General features: G+C 36.3%; 1 protein-coding gene and 1 gene segment (V, D, J or C); both read right to left on the bottom strand.

Annotated features, from left to right (window-relative positions):
- Nucleotides 1-10,772, bottom strand: part of LOC134071217 (T cell receptor alpha chain constant-like) — a 56,766-nt gene extending 45,994 nt beyond the window's left edge. The window contains 2 exon segments of the C gene segment in view: nt 10,387-10,455; nt 10,751-10,772. Coding sequence covers nt 10,387-10,455; nt 10,751-10,757 — 76 coding nt within the window.
- Nucleotides 10,773-16,554: 5,782 nt separating this feature from the next.
- Nucleotides 16,555-22,230, bottom strand: LOC134099247 (uncharacterized). The gene is made up of 5 exons (XM_062552040.1): nt 22,225-22,230; nt 19,349-19,406; nt 17,928-18,194; nt 17,628-17,690; nt 16,555-17,363 (listed from the first exon to the last, which is right to left on the bottom strand). The coding sequence occupies exons 1-5, from the start codon at nt 22,228-22,230 to the stop codon at nt 17,239-17,241; spliced, it is 519 nt and encodes a 172-aa protein (XP_062408024.1). The 3' UTR covers nt 16,555-17,238.
- Nucleotides 22,231-23,345: the final 1,115 nt, after the last annotated feature.

Here is a 23,345-nt window from a genome sequence, read left to right as displayed (position 1 = left end):
GATGTGATAATTTGAACACTCAACATTGACAAATAAGTACTTCAATTATCCAAAGAATTACAATTACAATCAATAGTGATACTTTTGCTCACCTATTTCTACATAAAGCTGAGATCCATGTCCAAAGACAATTTTATCTGACATTATCGTCACACTATACTGTACCATAGTACTAAACCTTATTTGATCAGTGATCTATTATTAAAAAAATCAGCTGAACACCACTTTGAATATCTAAAGAAGGAGAGATATATGTCCATTTTGAAGACGAAAAACATTGTTAAACTCACTTGATTTTACAAAGAGCTCAGTACCACTTCCAAATATGAGCTTGCTGCCTCCATAATCAGTAGTCACACTACACATAATGCCATGACAAAAATGCTGCACTGAATCATTAACACTAACTGAAAGACACTTTTACTTTTTTAACAATGCATAAAAAACAACAATTATTTCTACATAAAGCTGAGTTCCATGGCCAAAGACAATTGTATGTGATGCTACCGTCACACTTTACTGTACCATACACAAAACCTTATCTGATCAGTGACTTGTGGTAAGAAATCAGCTAATGTGTATATCATTTTAAACTGGTTAATACTGAGACAACATGCCAGCTTTGCTTTTGAATACATAAGCATTGTTTACAAGCCCTCTAATCACACCTGACGAATGTAATCAAAGTTACATCAATAGATAATGTGTCATTTCAAAAGGAAAGATGGAAATATGTCTTTTTTGAAGAGAAAAGCCATTTTCTACTCACTTGACTTAACAATGAGCTTAGTACCAGTTCCAAAGATGAGCTTGAGGTTTCCACTAGTAGTCACACTATGCCTAATGCCATGACAAATATGCTGCACTGAATCATTAAAACTAATTGAGACAGAAATATAATCTTAGCAAGACATTAGGCTTAAAAGAAAGTCTTGTTACATCTTAGCCTAACTATCATTTTAACTGAATGTTGCATATGTTGTGAGTCTCAAGCAAATGGATCAAATTGAACTTACAGTGAATGAATGCAACATGTTACGTGAATCCTACAGTATCTCTTACAGTACCTTGTTATCAAAATAATGCCTAATATTTTGGTAAAGTGGGACTTGAATTGGCCATTACTGCAGTGCCACCAAATATGATAAAAAAGTTTAAAAGAAAGTGGTGTTATGTCTTGTGTTGTGAATTTGAAGCAAATGGATCAATTTGAACTTACAGTGAATGCCATGCAACATGCCACATGAATCCTGCATATTTATTACCTCGTTATCTGAATAAACTAATATCATAGTTCATATTGTAGTAAATTGGGACTTACTTGAATTGACCAGCACTGCAGTGCCACTACCAAATATGATTTTGTTGTTTCCAGACACACTGTCACACTCTCCATATCATTAACTAGCAAACTGCTGCTGTAGCTGTCTGCCTATGTTACGAATACATAAATGACCCATACATTTATGTATAAAATAATTTTGCATATTCAGCATTGCTTCAATGATTAACTTTGTGCTACCACCAAATACGATAAATACAATTAAGTTGAAACATATGCTAAAATGATCAAATTCTCTCACATTGTAACCTCCTATGCAACAGAGCTAGTAAAACCTGTCATCAATGCTATAGGGGCAATTCCATATCAGTTGGAACAGGTCCGACACCATGGTCCTCAGTTTTTCCTGATTTTTGGTCCAAATGTTCCTCCATGTCTCATTAGAAGAAAACCAAAATTTTAGCTGGGTATCTTGTTTAGTTTCTGAGATATGGCTCTTCAAATGTGGTTAGACGCGTCCTAAAAAAAGGCTGAAAATTCCTGTATTTAATGAGCACCACTTTTTTTTAAACCCCTCTCCTCTCTTAAGGCTACCATATTATTTTCTAAAAATTTGAACACTGGGGCAGTACCCTGTGTTGTTGTCCAAAATCATAAAGGAATTACAGTCCTTCCCACCATTGGAGACTTATTCATCGAAACAAACCCATATTTGTTTTGAAAGCAATGAAAAAAAAAACTGTTTTTGTTCTGTTATGGTCATGAATGGCTAGCACTCACAGTTTTAAAACTCTACATATATATAGTCCATGAGTAAGAGAACATGTTGACAAAAAATTGAGAATGTTAGTTTTCGTATTTCGAGGCTATGAGCCTTCAAAGTTGGCCAAAATGGCGTTTTTTCCTAAAAATGCCACTTTTATTGCCTTTTTCCAAGGACAAGATGAAATGCAAATCCAACATTTCTTTTTTTCTGCAATAGTGTGGCACTTTGTAGATCATGTGAATGTGGTAGATCCAACCTGTCCATTTTAATATCCCCACAGCAAATGTCTGAAGTTAGAAAAAATGAAAAATAGTCTTGGCTGAAGGAGGTGTTGGTTTGATTTGTATGAACCTCTTAGAAGGACAATATGGGGTGTAAACCCATTTTTTTCTGTTTGAGGGATCAGAATGCCATCCGGTAAATAGGATAAAAATGTTGTATCCCACTTTTACTCTTTAGTGATCCCTTAAAATATGTCCAAAAATTGTAAAAAATGAAAAAGGCAACTAAATTGAGGGGCTTAAATGGCCAAGTGGATCAAGTCACACAAGGCTACAAATGTAATATAAGACAGATGAGATACTGAGGGAGAACACTGTGAAATGTTTAACCCTATTACGATGGCCTTTGAACCCACTGTGTCCCTAATATCCTGTGATAACCGGAAGTTGGTTTAAAACAGGAAATAAACTTTAAAAATGCTATATCTAGAGAACGGAAGGTCACAGAAATAAACATTCACTTCTTGCTTGATCCTCATGGTCGAATTATGTCTGATGGAGCAAATCAGATTGAGTCTACGACCTTCCGTTCAAGAGTTGTTCCCAAAAAACTATTTCCCATTGAAACGAATGGGAAAAAACAAAAAACAGAAATTTGCTTAAGTGTTGAGGCCAAAATCATGGTTTGAGATATTGTGTAGGAGTATGTTTCAGACCATTTGGAGTTGATTGGTACCCACTTTGTGTGACATAAAAAAATCCCCCCTTAGGGTTTAACTTGACTTGCAACTTAATGGATGGATATGGATGACCAAAAAGTGTAGGATTTTCACTGGTCCTAGGGTTATGTTTATCTAAGTGGATCTCGGGTTAATTGTCCAGGGATACCATTTGAACAAATCACAATGCATGCTGCATACAACGGTAACTCCAACAGCAACCAGGAGACAATATGCTTCATGCAGAAGAAATTTGTTTAATAAGAATGAACCTCAGTTAAGGACACAGTGGGTTCAAAGGCCATCATAGCAGGGGTTATACATTTCACAGTGTTCTCCCTCAGTATCTCTTCTGTCTTATATTTCATTTTTAGCCTTGTGTGACTTGATCCACTTGGCCATTTAAGCCCCTCAATTTAGTCGCCTTTTTTCATTTATGACAACTTTTGGACATATTCTAAGGGATCAATAAAGAGTAAAAATGGGATATAAGATTTTTATCCTGTTTACAGGATGGCATGCTGATCCCTCAAAAAGACAAAATGGGTTTACACCCCTAATTGTCCTTCTAAGAGGTTCATACAAATCAAACCAACACCTCCTTCAGCCAAGACATTTTTTCATTTTTTCTAACTTCAGACATGTGCTGTGGGGATATTAAAATGGACAGGTTGGATCTACCACATTCACGTGATCTACAAAGTGCCACACTATTGCAGAAAAAAAAGAAATGTTGGATTTGCATTTCATCTTGTCCTTGGAAAAAGGCAATAAAAGTGGCATTTTTAGGAATAAACGCCATTTTGGCCAACTTTGAAGGCTCATAGCCTCGAAATACGAAAACTAACATTCTCAATTTTTTGTCAACATGTTCTCTTACTCATGGACTATATATATGTAGAGTTTTAAAACTGTGAGAGCTAGCCATTCATGACCATAAGAGAACAAAAACAGGTTTTTTTTTTCATTGCTTTCAAAAAAAATATGGGTTTGTTTCGATGAATAAGTCTCCAATGGTGGGAAGGACTGTAATTCCTTTGTGATTTTGGACAACAACACAGGGTACTGCCCCAGTGTTCAAATTTTTAGAAAATAATATGGTAGCCTTAAGAGAGGAGAGGGGTTTAAAAAAAAGTGGTGCTCATTAAATACAGGAATTTTCAGCCTTTTTTTAGGATGCGTCTATCCACATTTGAAGAGCCATATCTCAGAAACCAAACAAGATAACAAGCTAAAATTTTGGTTTTCTTCTAATGAGACATGGAGGAACATGTGCACCAAAAATCAGGAAAAACTGAGGACCATGGTGTCGGACCTGTTCCAACTGATATGGAATTGCCCATAGTTCAAATAAAATGTTGTGTGTCAATTTAGCTGTAAATTACTTTACGATAGATGTAGGAGTTTAATACATTTTTGCTAATGATCTGACCGAATCCAGACCATGAGTCTTGTGACCATTCTTAAATTGAGCAAATACTTTACAATAACTGCTCACCTGTTTCAACATAGAGTTGAGTTCCGCGCCCAAAGATAATTTTGTTCCCTGAACCATACACACTGTGTCGGTCATCATACAAAAAAGCTCAATCTCTAGCTAGCTGATCCCACTTATAAGAATAATTATCTGATAGAATGCTTGGTATGACTTTCAGACCATCCAATTTTGTTATACTATTAAAATGACATTATTATTTAGTAGCGGGGTTCATATTCAAGTAAAAATGAATTCTGACCCTTTTGAGCCATTCTGCAGATGCACTTCACTGCTATGTTATACTGAATAAACTAATATCATGTAACTTTTCAATTCTACTTGGTTGGGACAGAAAGCATGATTACTAACACGCTACACTCTCGGAAAGTCTGTGTTGAAAACAACACATCTCTGTGTCCAGATAGGGACAACACAGTTTGTGTTGTTTCCAACACATTGCTTTTTTTTATTTGCTACACAATATGTGTTGAGTATATCACAACATTGAGTTGTTTCCAACAAATTCATTTTGAGAGTGTATGGACAGGACAACCAGCAGTTTACTGGGAAAATAAAAGTTTAAACTTATTTTCTTTTATCTCATACATTTCTGTCACCCCACAAATTTCACCAATCAGATGTCTGAATAAATATATGATCTATATAGTCTTTATGTTGTTGTGTAACAGTTATACATTTATATCACTATAACCATTATTAACTCTTATGCATATAAAAAAAACATTTGATTTTCAAGTTCTCAAATGCAAAATAAATCTTACACTTACTTGACTGCACAATCAATTTAGTGCCATGGCCAAATATGATCTTGTTACCACCAGTGCCAGAAGTCACACTAAGATATAAGCTGTGCATAATACTCATAGATGATGCCAACAGAATGCACCGAAATATAGCGCCTGAATATAGTATCATATACCAAACATATTCCTTTTCCTTTTCCACATTTTTTACTTTTAAATCATCCTTACTGTTGGGACTAGTGCTGCATTATCAAAATGCAATTTTGTCCAGCATCACTGTCGTCTGTTTGCACATAACTTTGAAATTTTAAATAACTAAGAGTTACAGTATGTCACTCTCATCTTGATTATATTGTCAGTGACCATAATTATTATGAATGTATCAATATATCTTAAAAACTTACTTGAATGTATGACAAGTTTAGTTCCACTGCCAAAGATTACTTTCCCACCACTACCAGTATTCACACACTACAAAACTACATAACATAAACAGGTTGCTGCATAGTTTGAATTCATTGGCATCTTGGATATTTACTGTATCAGAGCACTAAAGCAATTTGATATCACAATGTTTTACAATATAATCTAATAGATCATGATGATCATATAAATCTTAGTCCACGATAATTTTGGTAGCACTATATCAAGAGTAAAAGCTCACATCTCATAGTGTTTGTTCTATCCGCAAATAGGTATGAATAACCATTTTTTTCATAACACTGTTTCCAACTTATCTGGAAAAGTTCAATATTAGACACGTGTGGCTCAACAATTACTCTAATGCCATGTCTAAAATTGACCATTGCTAAAGTTTCATCTTGGATTTTACATTACATTAAAAAAAAATCTAGAAGAAATTCTTAACTCACTTGCTTCAACAGTTACTTTAGTGCCTCTCCCAAATAAGATTCGGTAGTCTCCTTGACCTGACACACTATACTCCAACACATGTCAAATACTACTCTGTCTAATACCGCCATAAGACCAAACATCAATGCAAAGATCAAGCAAATGTTCAATCTACATACTTATGTTCAGGTACAAAATACAGCAATAATTATTTTCAGTATTCATTCTTCATTCTTAAACTGCTCACTTGAAATGCATAGAATACTGCATCGATTTGAAACCAGATTTCAGTGAAAATGGAAGGCAGATTGACTTTTGTCATTATCTGAATATATTTTACCACCATGGAACAAATTGCACTTATTTGCTTTGACATGTTAACTTGCGACCACTGTCAAATAGGACATTAATTAATTATGCTGCTACTCTGTATCACATACTGTCCTATCCACACAAAATGGGCAAACATTTTGCCAACGTACTTCTTTAGATAGCATAGCAATAATAAAATGACTACAATGACATATCATATTGAAATGTTTTCTCTCTTTTTGAAATTGAATATAGCATGACTCCACAGGCCAATCAAAACAATTTGATGAATATAGAAACCATTTAACTTACGTGATTGTACAGTTAATTTAGCACCAGTTCCAAATATGATCTTATCACTGGCACCTCTAGTCACACCGAGACAAACTCCCTGTCAAATACTCTTCCATGTTTGTGTATTATGTTCATCTTCATCTCAAGATTGGTTGTATTGAAAATGGAAATTATTGATATTTACCACGCAAACCCATAACAACCTAGAGAACTCAATAATCATTCTATCAACTATGAACGGTTTGTTTGCTCTGTCTTCTGAATGTTTGTACATCATTCATTCACAATACAGCACATGCACATATATGTAGGTCTGTAGGCTATGTATCAAACATGTGCATGCTTGTGGATGAATAAAGATGCACTGACTTCACTACACTAGTCTGTCTTCACGCAACATGGTCAGGTTACTTAGAGTTATTTACGTTCAAATAATTTGTCATTTATATTGAAAAATCAAAACTTACTCGATCCAACACTCAATTGTGTGCCTCTTCCAAATAAAAGCTTGTTTCCTCCTGCATCAGTAGTCACACAAGGCTACACACCATATCAAATACCAGCTTTACCAATGAATCCCTATTTCATTATTCTGAACCTACTACACTGAACTGATATCATGAGGTCACTATTCCATTGTTACGTCCGACGTCACCGGCCCAACGGCTTTTTGTCAAAAAAACGTTTACTAGCCCAGCCATTTAGTGAGGGTAAAACAAAATAGTTTTACTTTAACAAAGTAATTACAGTACTGTAGCTGTGCAGCCAGATGATATAATAAAGGGTAACATCCAGGCTTCCGCGAAAAATAGGATTTTATTAGGTTGAGGCAACTAGTGAATAGTAGAATGACAATTTTCTTAAAGGCCACTCTGAATAGCGGCAAAAAAAAAAAAATACTGTCTATATAGAGACAAACAAGTGGCTCTGAAAGCTATTGGACCCGGAAAGAGAATTATCAGTCTATTATAAACTACAACTTAACTTTGATATAATTTTCTCAGATAATCCAAATGGCATTCACTGCTGTGCACTGTTTACTCAATATTTACTCTCATATAGTATTTCCACATTGTTGCATTGTTTGTGAGACTTACTTGAATTTATCATCAGCTTTGTACCATGGCCAAAGATGATCCTGTCTCCACCAGTATTCACACTGAGATGCACTACATATCAAAAACTCTCTGCCCACCTCATTGATCTAGTCTCCATGACACAATATACTTTGAGTCTGAATAGCAGTACCTTTTTATAAATCATGTTAACACTGTACCTGTATCTTACAATTATTTTAAGAAATGTGATGCTGTGACATACAGTAGGCCTAACATACTAACAATAGCCTACCTACAACAGCATTTCAATACCTGGAACATATCATTAGATGTTTGGTGCCTTTACCAACAAAAAATCTTTCCTATCCTATAGGAAAGTTACCCAAAGCATTACTTTGACATGATGGCTTGTGCTGGCATACAATGTGTAAGTTTTCCACAGCAAATTGTGGGCAGCCCTCTCAATATCTCTCAAACTTGAAATAGTAGACCTATGTTGCTCTTATTTTCATAAAATTGTTAATGATCTTAATTAATATGAACTGGTATAATAACTCTTTAAAACTTACTTGAATGTATGACAAGTTTAGCTCCATCACCAAAGATTAGTTTACCACCTGTACCCCCAGTCACACACTCTAAAAATGTGTAACATAAACAGGCAACTTGATTGTTTGCATTAATTAACTTTTTTTTTATTCATCCGAAAAAGGAACCAATTTGACACCACAGGATTGAATGCTACAGTATATAATAATGACCATACATTTTAAAATAAACTATAATATTGGCTTTTGAATTTGAAGGTGATAAAAAGGTGGTATAATCAGCTACTTCACTATTTTTAATTACATGAGCACCATTCACAGGTTATTGAGCAAACATTATATCAGACTTACGTGTTTCTACAATCACTTTAGTTCCATCTCCAAACACGAGTTTGTCCCCTTTAGTCACACCGAAGAACACACCATGTCAAAAACTACCAAGGGCAACTACAACTGCTTTGCTTTTTCTGATAATTGAGGCTGCATTGCATACCATTGTGATTTACCCAATAACATACTCTAGTTATTTCATAAGTAATGGATAGTGGACAATGGATAAAGGGGCATTTGTATGTTAGAAATAAATTAAATTGGAAATATTCTATTATTGAGATGAAATGGAATGATATTCACACATTTAAATCAAACTTACCTGATTCAACAACAACTTTAGTGCCACTTCCAAATAATATCTTATAGCCTCCTCCACTCGAAGTCACACTGCACTTAGGACTATATCAAATACCACCTCCTCCGATGCTACTTTTGTTCTCAAGGTCATTTAGTAAACACTGTGGAATATTTAATTGTTTTTTTTATGTGGTCAAAGACTTGAAGTCGTTCATTTTGATTTTCAAAACAGTAGCCTGTCTGTCTTGGTCAATTCCAACTAACAGAGTCAATGACCAAGAGCTGTGGTGTATAATATCTGCTATGCAAATATGCCAAAAGCGTAATTAACACATAGGATGAGTAAACACCCCATGGACGAATTTAATGAAATAGTTAAAACTTTTTTGACTCACTCAACATACAGCTTTGTCTAACCAGCCATAAAAATTTTGGTCTCTGGAGAAACTCTTATACTGTAAGAGCACTAATAGATTTAAATTCAAAATAAACATAGACAGTATTACATAAACATAAGGACATTATATATGTGAGCAGGGATTATAGGGACTTACCTGATTCAACAAACAGTTCCGTACCATGTCCAAACAAAATCTTATTGCCTGCACCAGTATTCACACTGAGCTATATGGCATGTCAAAAACTACATGCACTTCCCTGGCACAAATCATGTACTGTGTATTGTGTAAAATCATGCATTTCAAACACTACTATGGCCATTTTTGATGCCTTCAGGATGTTCAAATTCAAACTTGGGTTACTTAACTGATTTTTTATGATCTATCTTTGAAAGAGGAATACTAATATTCATAACACAACTATTCACTAACCGTCTCCTTCATCCTTATACTTGCATTAGAGATATTTAAAAACATATCGGTCTCAACATACACGTTTCGCCATTCTCCAAAATGATTCTATCATCTCCAGTAGGCTAACTGCCAATACTATGAAGAATGTACCCAATAAAAGAGTAGAATTGACATAGTTGACATGATTTGCAAGCAAATACTGCTTTCATTTCTGTAGAATTTCTGATTTGAATGGAATTTATAAATTGATTAAAATATGTATATCCACTATTTACTTAACTGGTACACAAGGTTGATCAAATTAATTATACTCACATGATTCTACAACTAACTTTGTTCCAGATCCAAATATCACTCTGTTACTGGATGAAGATAACCACAGTGCAACATTCCCTAACATAAAACCCGACACACAGAGGCCTATTCTCCCCATTGCTCTTATACTTTAGAGTGTGTTGTACAAAATTACATTTACAACTCAAGACTAATGACAATATCTGAATCAGTCAAGTTAGGCAACTGAAACACAGCACTATTGACTTACACACTGTTCAACCATACAGTATGTTATGAGTACGGTTTTTGAACCTGAGACTTTCGTAACTTCAACAAGCGATAGAATATAATAAGATTATATTAAACATTTCTAACCTGTGAAGTGGTCTTGAAGACGGCCACAGAGACTCAGGATCCACTGGCAGTCACGGGAGAGGGCATCTTCTGAAAAGCCAACTTTAGTCAGGTCTAGTGTAAGGCCAGTGCAGCAGACCGCACATGTATAATGCTGTGTACACGCAGCACAAAATAATCTATATCCTTAGGTCATAGAATAGCTCCAAAAAAATGCCTCCTTGAACCCAACCGCTAACCAACATGGTCTTAGAATTAGTTCAAATAATTCAGAGAGAACACAAAGGTTGGGACTTCCATCTGAGAACCATGTATAAACTGTGTCCCTTAAGTGATCACCTTCCATCTGAGAACCATGTATAAACTGTGTCCCTTAAGTGATCACCTTCCATCTGAGAACCATGTATAAACTGTGTCCCTTAAGTGATCACCTTCATTCTCATCATGTTTATCAGCGCCTGTGTTCAAGAAGCTGATTCAGATGTACCATGCTGTCTAATGCACACACAGTTGACCCATTAGCCTACTTAAAACTGATGGCAGTATGGGCTTGTCAGAGCTAACAATCACCTGCGGCCTATATTTGTTCAATGCAGCTTAGCATTCTTCTAATAAACATTAAAGCAACACTAAAGCACTTTTCCTCTGTTGCACGCACGTTATTTGTTTATCCAGCAAAATACGATGTCCACAGAGAAGGTAGAGTATGTTGCATTATTTTATGAAAGTATGATGTATTGCAACATCAAGGAAAGTCAAATTTGTAGTTTTTAATGTCTCATTCCATCGAACTACAGATCCGCTACCCGATCTGATAAACATAAAAACAACAACAAACATAGTGCGGTTATAGCCGATAGAGGGCCGCAAAGGGAATGCAGAAGTGCCGTTCACTCGGTTACGACTTGATGAACCACTGAAATTATTTTGGAAACATTATTTTAAGGTAGGGCCTACAAAAAAAAAAACAACGCTATAGTGTTGCTTTAAGTGCAAACTAACTTCTGGGGGAAAATATTGTTAGGTTTAGGGAATTAATAATTTCATTAGTATTTGTTCATTAAGGAGGAACTGTGCAGGTTTTTTAGCATAATTTTCCTTAACTGAACAGCTTCGGAGTCATTGGAATGGTTATATGTCTTGTTTGGGGTTGAATGGTGGCCGTTTCGCTTCCACCTAGCATCTGTGAGCGGTAAAAAAAACCCTTGCAACTTCGGGCCGGCGGGCCGGGCACTGACAAACAGAAAGTCTCACAGCCTCGCAATCATGCTCATGAAAAGGCAGACTTACCAATTGAGGAGTGTTATAAAATATACAAGCTGAAGCTGTAGAGGAAGCTCTGCAGAGAAACCTGCAAGCGTAAAATTAGAAAATAGCAAAGAAATCACCAAACCTGCAAAGTTTCTCTTTAAAACATGCTGTTGCTAGGTTTGACAAGAACAGACCCTACCTGCCCAGTGAGGTTTTATTTTGTGATGACCCCATTTGAGCACTAGGGGTCACCAGTTCCCTCTGTGGACCTATAAGCTGGTAAACTCATAGTCTCCTTATGGTCCATACAACTTCCTCACTGGATGCTGTAGCACAGAAATGAAATACAGTTATCCGGTTTGAATAATTATTCCTAAATTCAGTCATTCCGAAAACTGTCTGCTGTGAATTATTCGTGAATAATAGAGCAAACAGATTATTATTTGGTTATGCTTACATCCACTTTTGACCACAAGGGGGCCACGATGAGACTGAGGCAGACTGTTGACCCGCAAATAGTAGGCTACAATGCAATGTGTAAGAGTACAGTTTAAAAATGTTACTTCCTCGAAAAAGCTTACTTCAGTGTGTGTGTGTGTGTGTGTGTGTGTGTGTGTGTGTGTGTGTGTGTGTGGTCTAAAAGAGCCTTCCACGATGCACTGTTGCCTTCAGTAGCCTACAATCATGCCCTCCTCCATCTCTCTCTCTCTCTCTCTCTCTCTCTCTCTCTCTCTCTCTCTCTCTGTGCATGAGTGTTCATCTGGTTCATGGGCATCATTTAGGTTTGAAAACAAGTGCTTGGAACATTAACATGACTAGCGTTAGGCCTTGCCATGTGGACTACTACTGGATCTCAAGTAGAATGCTGAATGCATCTCTGAACACTGAACACGACTACCACTCCGCCCCTGAACACGACTCATTCCCAGAATTAGCTGCTACTGCTAGCCGATCACCAGTCCAACAGTGAGAAAAACGCCATTAGCCAACCTCCCGTCTGGTTACAGCACTAGCTGCCTGCAGGTTTGCAAATGCAGTGTGGGAGTATTATACGATCTCGTAGCCTGGTAAGTGGTATACAAGACATCGTAACACGAAGGAATTCTATTATTGTTATGGCACTTACAAGTAGACCTGCTACGCTACTGCGCACTTCAAATTGTAAATTAATTTTAAAAGCACGTGGGCTAGCCTACCTGTGCCATTAGCCTGATGCCCTAACCAAATTAATTAGCTTTTTGGCACATGTATTTAACAAACATACCTAGGATGACTAGCAGCATAAGTCTACAATGCTCATCAAGGACACAAGCAAACGCACCTAAACTCAATGATAATGAACTCTTACTTTTATGGTCCGTTGAAAGTTAAACGCTTAAGCGTAGCCCATCCCGGTGTTTCAGTAGGCTAATGAGATGATGGAACAACAGCAGTTGTACAGCCTTGCCAAAATTTCAATCTTGACCTGACCACATACGACTTTATTTGACCTAATTCATGAGCAGAAACATATGGTTAAATTTGGACTTGGCAAATCCAAAGAGTAGCCTAGCCTGCCCTACAGCTGTAGGCCTACGTTTCTGACAGTCCAAAGGAACGCATTTTTGGGCCAATGGCATCAGGGAACACATAGAGGTGTGCACAAATAGGCCTACATCAACAATTATTTTGTTACAAGCTAAAGATTCTGGCTTATGAAATGTAACAAAAATGTATTTAATTCAAATACAAGTAGGCCTATTTAGTCATTGCACTGTATTTTCATACACCTTAGTTTCATTTTTTATGAATGGAATCATAAAATAAAAAAAGTTGGATCTAACCATTTTAAGTTGGTCACAGAGCTGAAAACAGGTAATTGCCCAAAGGACATCACCTGGCACTCTCCTATTCTTAGCCCCTATGGCAACAAGAAACAACAACGGCTCAATGGTGTGTTTTGCCCCCAACGGCACCTTCCAGGCAGCACAGCCTAAAAGGCACTACCTACCTATTCCTAACCTTAACCCCCTCAACCCTCATCCTACCCCTAAACTGAGGGGAGTAGTGCCTTGAAGGCAGCATTGCCTGGAAGGCACCATTGAGGGCATATAATAGCCTACCAAAGACCTAAAAAACGACAAAGGCTATAATTAACTGAGTGATGACATTTTGTCTTATTTGTGGAAATAAAAAAGACATTTGGTCACAAATGGCAATTTAATCATTTAAAAAAGTAGGCTATTACAGTTTTTTTCTGATTGCTTAACCCTTTCATGCGCAACGTCCACATGCGTGGACAGTAACTTTAACTCTGTTTTCTACTTATTTATCATGTTGATATACACCAATCCACTTCAGGGCAGTTTTAGTAGGTCCTTGGCAATTTATTAACAATATGTATCATCTTATATTTGGAATATTGACTGCTTGATGACATCATCAATTCAACATGAGTGACAGTAATGGCCATATGCTGAATGCTCCAGGCATATCTGTAAAAAGCTAGTACTCAAGAAGGCAAAATCATGTAAAAAAAAATATTATGCTGTACAGGAGAGTGTGTTGAACAACTCTATGTTTTCAGAAATTAAATCGGATGTAAAATAGAGTTTGTAGTCCCTAAAAAGCAACTGTCCACGTATGTGGACGTTGCGCAACAGAGGAGTTAAATGGCCAAAAATTAGATTTTGTAACTAGGACTTTTTTTTTGTCTTTTTTTTTCAAATATGATTTTAATTGCTTTAAATTACAAAGAAACAAACATTTGGTAAACATATTTATAAATAATGACCTAATTACATGTGGTAATGCCAAGGTGGTATGGTAATATGGGGGTAGTAGAGGGGTGGGTGGGTAGTAGAGGGGTGGGTATGAGAGTACTAGAGGGGTGGGTGGGTTAGTAGTAGAGGGGTGGGTAGTAGGGATGTAGTAGAGGGGTGGTTGGGTAGTGGTGGTAGTAGAGGTGGGTAATATGGGGGTAGTAGAGGGGTGGGTGAGGGTCGGTGAGCAATAATGGGGGTAGTAGAGGGGTTGGGTGGGTAGTATGGAGGTAGTAGAGAGGTGGGTGGGTAGTATGAGGGTAGTAGAGGGCTGGGTGGGTAGTATGGAGGAAGTAGAGGGCCATAGTTTCCACATTTTCTGTCATTACATTTTATTCTTTTTTACCCCTTTGTTGCGCACTGTCCACATACGTGGACAATAACATAACTTCTATATAAAAGCATATTTTTAAAAAATTCCAACTGATTTTCAATATTGGGCTCATATAGAGTAATAAAATCAATACTAAAAAAATCTAGACACTTTTTTTCATAATGCGTGCATGAAAGGGGCACATTTTTTGTAACTGTTGGCTATTTTTGCAAAACTACACACAAATAACAAAACCTTTCACCAAATTATCAAAACATGTAGTTCTCTTGCAAAAGCGAACACAGCTTGATTAACTTAAAAATGGTGTTTCTGTATCAAACAGTAAACACTAAGCACACAATGTTTCAACTACACATGGGATGAATACAAGACACATCTGGCTTTTGCTTTCTCTGTGCACAAGGTAGGCTACAGTATGTCAGTTTGAGGTCATACTTTTGTAGTTCTGTAAACATACAGGGACCCAAACTTCAACTATTGGTGTTCACACTCATCAAAATAAATACAAAATCAAAACACAAAATAGTAATTTCACTGAGACAAAAAAAAAAAAAAATGCGATGTCCTCCTGTCCAAGGAACCGGGCTCCTTGTCCTTGTTGTCCTCTCCCTCTCGCTCCTTCACCTTGTCCTCTTCCTCCTCCTCTTTCTCCTACTTCACCTCCACGTCCTCTTCCTAGGCCTCCTCTAATTCTCACTCTTTCTGCTCCCTCCATTGTACTCCACACGGATATGTTACCTCTGCCTTATTTACACTGCTTAGGCTGATTGCAAAGTGAACTTATTATCTAAAACAGTTTTTATGATGTGACCATGTGCCATACAATTGGTAAAACAGTGTAAATAATATAAATGTGTGTATAATTTAGCTAGGAGTGTGTTGGAAATTTGGAAATTGAGTGTAAGCAGTGAGTTGTGTTTAAAGTTCCGCAAAAAGAGAGCTGTGCAGTGAATTGTGCCTACAGTTTTGCAAAGTGTGTGTTACAAAATTGCAAACGGAGTGCAAAAAAGTGTTTGTGCTTTTAGTTTGGCTAACTCAGTGAGTGGTTTTCCTATACGTATTAATAGTTTTAGAAATTGTGCTACAAGAATCACGATTAGCGCATAAGCATTCAGAAAAAAACTGTTAAGTATTTGAAAAAAGTATTTTGTTACAAACTATTTGTTTTTTTCCCAATCCTGCAAAATACAAAATTACAAAATATTTAAATTAACTTAAATTCATGTTTCAAATATATTTAATTAAAATATGCCTGACTCTGCTTACACACTAGGCCTACGCACAACTTTATTTAATAGTTTCATTGACAAGGCTACACGATTAAGCCTACATTGAAGAGACTTTCTATTCGCAATAGTGATATTTAATATCAGTTCTCAAACTGAATTCTGTAATTCTGTCTTTCTATCTCTTTATGTATTTATTTATTTACTTACTAATTTATTTAAACCCAGCAACTTTATATATGCGAGCACTGAGCAGCAATCCCCATTTTGTTGCAACCATCAGTATGCATATTACTTTGGAGTTATGAGCATCCGTTATATTTTGCAGGCCCATGCACCCATCGGCACAACTTGCCGTTTCTTGGAAACCAAGCTTTGCAGCAGCTTCTTATCTGGCAGTGTGGTTAGAGGCTTTGCCTGCTGCTGCTGTGCAGTTAAACAAGTGTTTTAGGGTGTTTTAGGGTGACTCATTCTTGTCAGTGCATTTTTTATATCTTAATTTGTCACATTATAAGCTATAAAATGCAGCTAAATATATTTTAGGCTTCTTGAAATAAACACAAAAAAGCAAAGACAGTGAATAAAAAACATATTGGTCTTTATTATTATTGCTAGTATAAATCCATATGAAAGATCAACAATGAATAGGCCTATATTCACTTAAAGTCATGAACTAAATATGTTATATAAATCAAAAGCTTTGTCAAGCACTAAATACAGTCAAATGTAAAAATAATGGCATTTACCTCAAACACTCATGATTTAAAAAGTTATACTATGATAGATGAATACTGTGAAATCTAGGAAATAAACATCCATCCAACAGATCATCCAACATGATTTACAGCAAATGAAAGGTTGCAAATCAGCCCGGAGGGAGAATCATATTGATGGTATCAATCGTATTGACAGTCATGGCACTGCTAAAGACTAAAGAACACAAGAACATCCACAAAAGGATTATGTCAGTGGTTCGGACACATACATCTATCATACATGTTTTCAATGAATTTGTTCATTGAAATACCATTCACAGGCCTTTTTTATACAAAACACAGATGATTTTTTAAGAATGTTATTGCTTACCATACCAAAAAACAAACAAAAAATATTAATTCAATCAACAATGAATAATGTCCATTAATAAATTCCAAATGATAATGTGATATTTCTGCAATTTCATTTTTGGCCAAGAGCATATGATAAAACACTAATTCATGGCAGATAAGTGGTTTCATGATGCAAGTGTTTTACCTTCCCATCACATCACCAGCACTTTGACGGTCATTATCACGTTAATTGCCACCGCTTTGGCAAACACAATCCTCAGACCAGTAACCAACACTGACATAAAATTTATCTTCGGATCTGGAGCTGGAGCCACCGCTGAAAAGAGCAAAACAATTTGGTGATTGACAGAAAATGTACAAAAGATGTTTGGGGAGATTGCTATACCAATTTGTTATTTTTTATCTTAATTGAAAGATGTGAAATCTGTGCCTCAATTAACATTCACAAGGAAGAAGCAGCAAGTATTGGCCAAATCTAACAATTTAACACAAAAAAACTTTAGAAGCCAACAACAGAACAGCAGCCACTGTAAACAGGCTTGCTAGGATGCTAAAATTTAAACTTGAAATGTCAACTAACCCATCTGGTTGCTACTGGTGATATTGTCAGGACAGTTGAGAGGAGACTCAGTTTGTTTGGCAGCTGTATAGAAAACCATAATAGTCATGAACATGCAGAAGCAGGCATCTGTTAAGAGTAACCTAACACATGCACAAGAATGCATGCAGAATGTATTTACTAAAGACTTAAAAGCACTAAATCCCACAGCTCAAAGGTTTTATGTATGCAAACATAGTTTCTTTATGTAAGCATGTAAAATGACATTCATCTACATATATATACTGTATACAAACAAGCCTGCGAGGTGCAGTGGCATACCTGGGGCAGTTGGTTTGGGATCATTTTTTGTATTTTTTGTTACATCTTTCTCTCCGAAACGGCATTTCGTTATGCCAGTCTCAAAGGCAGCAAAGTAGTAGGTTTTGGTCTTTATGGACAGGACCGCTTTTGACAAATCCTTTTTCTGTTCGTTTACTGCCATGTCCCCCCCCTCTTTTGGCGAAAATGCCTCGGCCAGACAAACATCTGGTCCGCTTGGATTTGGTTCCAGAATAGAAATAGTAGGGAGAGATTGTGGAGGATTCTCTGCAAACAAAAAGAGAAACTTTCTCCAACTCATTTTTTCCATTAAGAACCCTCTTTGAACACTTTTTAAATGAAGCCGTTGTTGGCCCCAAAGAGTCTGAGAATTATATCCTCATGAGATAAAAGACAAAAACTACGCATTTGACTTACTTTAAATGTGCTTCCTCTAACTCACATGAGGTCATGTCTACAAGCCAAGTCTTAGCAGTGTTTATCGCATTATCATTAGTTATATTTTACATTTAAAAAACTACACAAATTCTACAGTTACTGCTTTACACAACAAAGAAAAATCAATCAATCAAGCAACCGATCGATCAATCTTTATTCTTTATCAATCTTTATCAAATCTCAAATGTACTGCGCATATCTAATATGTCTACTTTTACATTTAAGCAGCTGCATACAGACTATTTTGGCTATAGTTTTGTTGCACTTATAACAAGTCGTAGAAGCACCCACACAAGAACTCTTAACTAATAAGAGTACACATTTTGGCTTCTTTTAAATGTGCTTTCTTTTACTCAGGAGGTCATGTCTATACACAGTTTTAGTTTATATCACATGATCAGCAGCAACATGTTACATTTACAAAGCGATATAAATCCTATGATTACTGCTATAGACAAAGACAAATCATGTTTTGTGTAAGTGCAAAACAAATTATAACGATCTATATAGTCTTTATGCATGCACCTTTCAGCTGCATGAAAGGCGATTCAATCAAATCTCACATCTGTGCATAGGCTATATTTAATGTCTTTTACATTTAAGCATCTGCATAAAGACTATATAGATCGTTATAATTTGTTTTGCACTTATACACCAAAACATGCACAAAGCAACACACATGTTCACAAAACCTCCACAGAGCAAGGCAACATTTCCACAAAACATTTATCACACAATATAAACAAGGGCAGCTTTTCCTCTTATCACTAATACTGACATAATAGAAGTCTTTCTAAATGTATCAATGGACAGTTATTAAGGCACATCTCTCATCACTGTAACTGCCATTACACCATAGATAACAAGGAAACTATCTCTACAACAAATTTACTTTTCTTTTACGGCCCTTCATTTAACTGATAGGCTAAGTAATGCCATATGAAGTCCAGGCAGAATATTTGCTTTTGCAAGAATATACTCACTTGGTGTTACTTGAAGAGAAATTTCCTTTCCAAAAGTCAAGGGATCCGTATACGAGCACTACCTATATCCTATCTACAAAAACTCTACATGACTTGATGTATAGAGAATAACACATCCCCTCCAACTAAGCCTATATTGCTAAGTCTGACACCTAACAAGACAGGCATAAGAAGATACATTTAAATAAATATCATACTTACTTGGTGTGACAGTGAGACTGATTTGGGTTCCGAAGGTTAGCTTATCAGTCCACAGAGAAAGATCTTCTTACAAAAACCCTCAGTATACTATCAGCAATTGGAGATAACTGAAACACTGCTTTACAGCAGTAAACTTGCAAGAGTTGAATCTGTGTTGTTTACATCCAAGCAGCTGTCAGACTTTTTCTTGTCTTTTTTAGCATTTTTTCCCCATTTGGAACAGAATGATCTCTGCTGCGTTGCTTACCCCCAAGCCTAGCAGAGTGGATTTAACACTCAGAGGTCCGGGGGCATTTCAGACAATGGGAGGAAGTCTGCGACACCTTGAAATTTTTACGTTTTTCATCTAACTAAAAACATCTGTGCAAAAGTGACACATATGGTTATATTCTAGAGGACCTCAACAGTAATGATATGTGAGTAAGGTGGATGTAATGAAATTAGTTTTTATTATAATTCAGTGTAAACACAACTTTTTAAAAACAAAACGACTAGAGGTCTGCAAGCCATGTAAAAAAGCACACTATAAATATATCTACCCAAGATTTTTGATGTTTGAACCATGAAAACAAAGGTTTTGGCTACATAAAAGTATGAAGAACATTTAAAAATATTATGTAGTTTTACTACAAATTGGGAAAAAGTCAGACTAAATGAAGTGACTCACAAGTGGCTCTTTCAAATGAAAATGAACTTGAATGGGCTTTTTGAATGGGCCTTCTGCAGGCCAGAGGACTGAACATCTTTTATTTGATTTGATTTGATTTTATTGTTTTTACAAACCGCCATCAATGCATTTTCTTTTAAAATATATATATTTGGAAACTTGAAGACAAGACTCAGGGTTTCTAATGGTATCACTTCTATGTTTCTTGGGCAAAATCACGCAGAGATTCAGATGTGTGTTGGAACAGTTTTTCAAATCCCCAGGTGGGGATTTAGACTCCAGGGTGTTAATGCATCAAATAGATCCATATATGTGGAACTTCACATTCCATCTTTCAAACTGCAGTGTATCCTATGGATAGCACCATCAATAACAGCATTTGGAAGAACATTCAATCAACAAAGATGGAACATTCTAGCAGGAGTTCTTGAATGGAGCTCAGTGTAAAGTAAACCACGGTGGTAGAGTAAGTATACACTGTGAGTGAACCGTATGCATAAACTCTCAAGCAGTAAGATGAGACTGAAGTGTGTGCTTGCCACTCCTCTTGTTTAGAGGTCAAAGAAGCCTGGACTATGAGTATGGTTCCAATGTTTTAAGAATGCTTAAATGATTATACCTGGAAAATATAAAACCTGACACTGAAGAAGGGAGAAGCCCGAAACATCTGTTCACAGGCAAGAATAAAGAGAAAAAAAGTTATACATGACTAGGCGTGCTGTACTCTCGCTTTCTTTGATCTTCTTAAATATAAAACCTTGCAATTAGTCTTGACACACTATAGGCAACAGTTTATGATTAAACTAAAAATAGCCTGTGGAAAAATGCATTTAAAATAGTAATCAACTTAGGATCATCTATATAAGTACAATACAGGTCAAATATGTATTGCAGCTCTGATGTTTTATAATCGGTATCATTAACCTAGTATTATTGAGTGTGGCATGTGCATGAAATTCTAGGCAGACTATGTAAAGCCCATTACATCTGTGAAATGCAATGAAATGAGTTTTTGTACAGCTCTGTACGGCGTTTTTATCACTGTGGTACCCCCGTACCCACAGTGATATCATTCAGAGCAGAAAGTAACAGTCATCAAAGTGGATGGGGAATGTGTGCAGGTGCATCGTAATGAATTGTTCCACATAGCCTAATGTGTGCTATATTAGTAGATTAACTTTAACCCAGTTTATAACTCCTTTCATGTGCGGTCAAAGCTGTGGTGCTACAGGAAGGCTAATTATTTCTTCATTAAAGAACATAACATTAGAAATCCTCTGAGTTAGACGGACGGAGTTTAAGGTTTAAATATAAAAAATGTTTACCTCATTGGATTTCCACATTACAAATTAACTCAACGACATCTTTATTGTTAGCTAACATCATATGGGCGGTCTTGATTGATAACCAAATAAAATGGCTAGCTAGCTATTTACAACAGCAGAGTAAAATCTAAATAGAGATTGAGAACGTGACGTAAAACGCAAGGCATTTTGGGAATCGGTGGCCCGTTGTTTTACTGACGTGCGGGAACAACGAAGTTGTGTTATATAGAGTACAATAGAGTAACATGAAGCTTATCTTTTATCGTTTTCCAGCGTGGAAAAATAATAGTACACGCCATGTTTCAGAGGTGACAAAAAGGCGAGGAATGGCATGGATAGCAGCAGTAAGGAAGCGCAACATTATGTTCTGTTTTTCACACTATTTTTTCACGCTTAGTTTTCATTATTATCATGCCAGATCATAGACCGAGAACACTAGTTTACATTGGGCTGGCATCAGGCGAGCCAAACTTACCCATAATTCTTTGTGTTTTGATGACATTGGTCACATGTCTTAGCGATCTCTATATATTGCGCCTCTAGAAGGAGCTAAATTACCAAAAACATACCTAAACCTGCATAGTGAACCTTTAAGTCTGACGTCACGTCGCTTCTGGGTCCAGCATCCAAAAAAGTTAATTAGCCAGCCTGTTTTCACAACCTGTAAACCTTGTCACCATCACCTCCATTTTAGTGCGGGCAAAAAAGATAATTGAACAGAGCAATTAGTGCTGTGTAGCCAGATGATATAATCCAGGCCTCCACGAAAAATAGGACTTTTTTAAATTGAGGCTGCGGGTGAGTAGAATGACATGTTGCACATCTGTTATCACACTGAATGTGCCCCATGGCATCACATAGGCCTACAACACTTTTGACTTTCGAGCTATGCAGGAGGTGCCAACTTGTCAACAATTAAATTCAAAGAAGTGGAATTAATGACGAATATTCAGTTGAGATTACATTTGGAAAAGGTTTTTGCGTCTACTAATGTAAATTGCTTTCTAGGCTACTTCACTTTCCTATCAAAGCTTTGAATAGGGCCTTTGTATTGCAATCTTTGTTATATAGTAGTTGTGGTTTTTTAAACAGAGCTCACTGGATATTGCATCACTGTGCGTATCCCATAGTCACAGTGTCTAAATGCATATCAAAAACCCACACCTCTCTTTGCCCTTAGACATGTAGTTTGTCACATTATTATCAAAACTTAACTAAATGAGTCAGAACATCCCAGTCCTGCCTAAGACAAAAAAAAATAGTCAAATAATTAGTAAGTAATATTTGCCTACTATAAAATGTTACTGAATTGAGAGAATTCATGAGAAATAATACTAGGTTATAATGAAATGCAGAACTGTTATACAGTAGTTCTGCATTTCATTATATAACCTAGTATTATTTCTCATGAATTCTCTCAATTCAGTAACATTTTATAGTCGCCAAATATTACTCTGACTTAATACCCAATATGTCATAAGAAACCAAGTGCCCTGTTAAGTGGCTTGCAGGCCATGCATTGAAATAATTTGATTTATTTAGCCTATTTATGCATGTTTTTGATGCAAAGTTTCAAAATGACCACAATGATTTCTGGTACGTACTCTCATTACAGTCTACCCTAAGTACTCAATATTTTACACTGGTGATAGGGTATGATGTCAAGGTGAAAATATATACTTTAATTTCAGCCAAGGGGACATTTCTGTGAGTTTGCTTTGGGAAATAAACAATGTCAGCAAGCAACATCATACTAGTAGGCAGGAAAAGTGTAATGGAATTCTGACTTTGAGGGCCCTAATAA

Source organism: Sardina pilchardus, chromosome 2, assembly GCF_963854185.1.
Source record: "Sardina pilchardus chromosome 2, fSarPil1.1, whole genome shotgun sequence".
Classification (NCBI taxonomy): domain Eukaryota; kingdom Metazoa; phylum Chordata; class Actinopteri; order Clupeiformes; family Clupeidae; genus Sardina; species Sardina pilchardus.
Note: the sequence above shows the minus strand (reverse complement) of the source record. Positions and strands in the feature narration are given on the sequence as shown.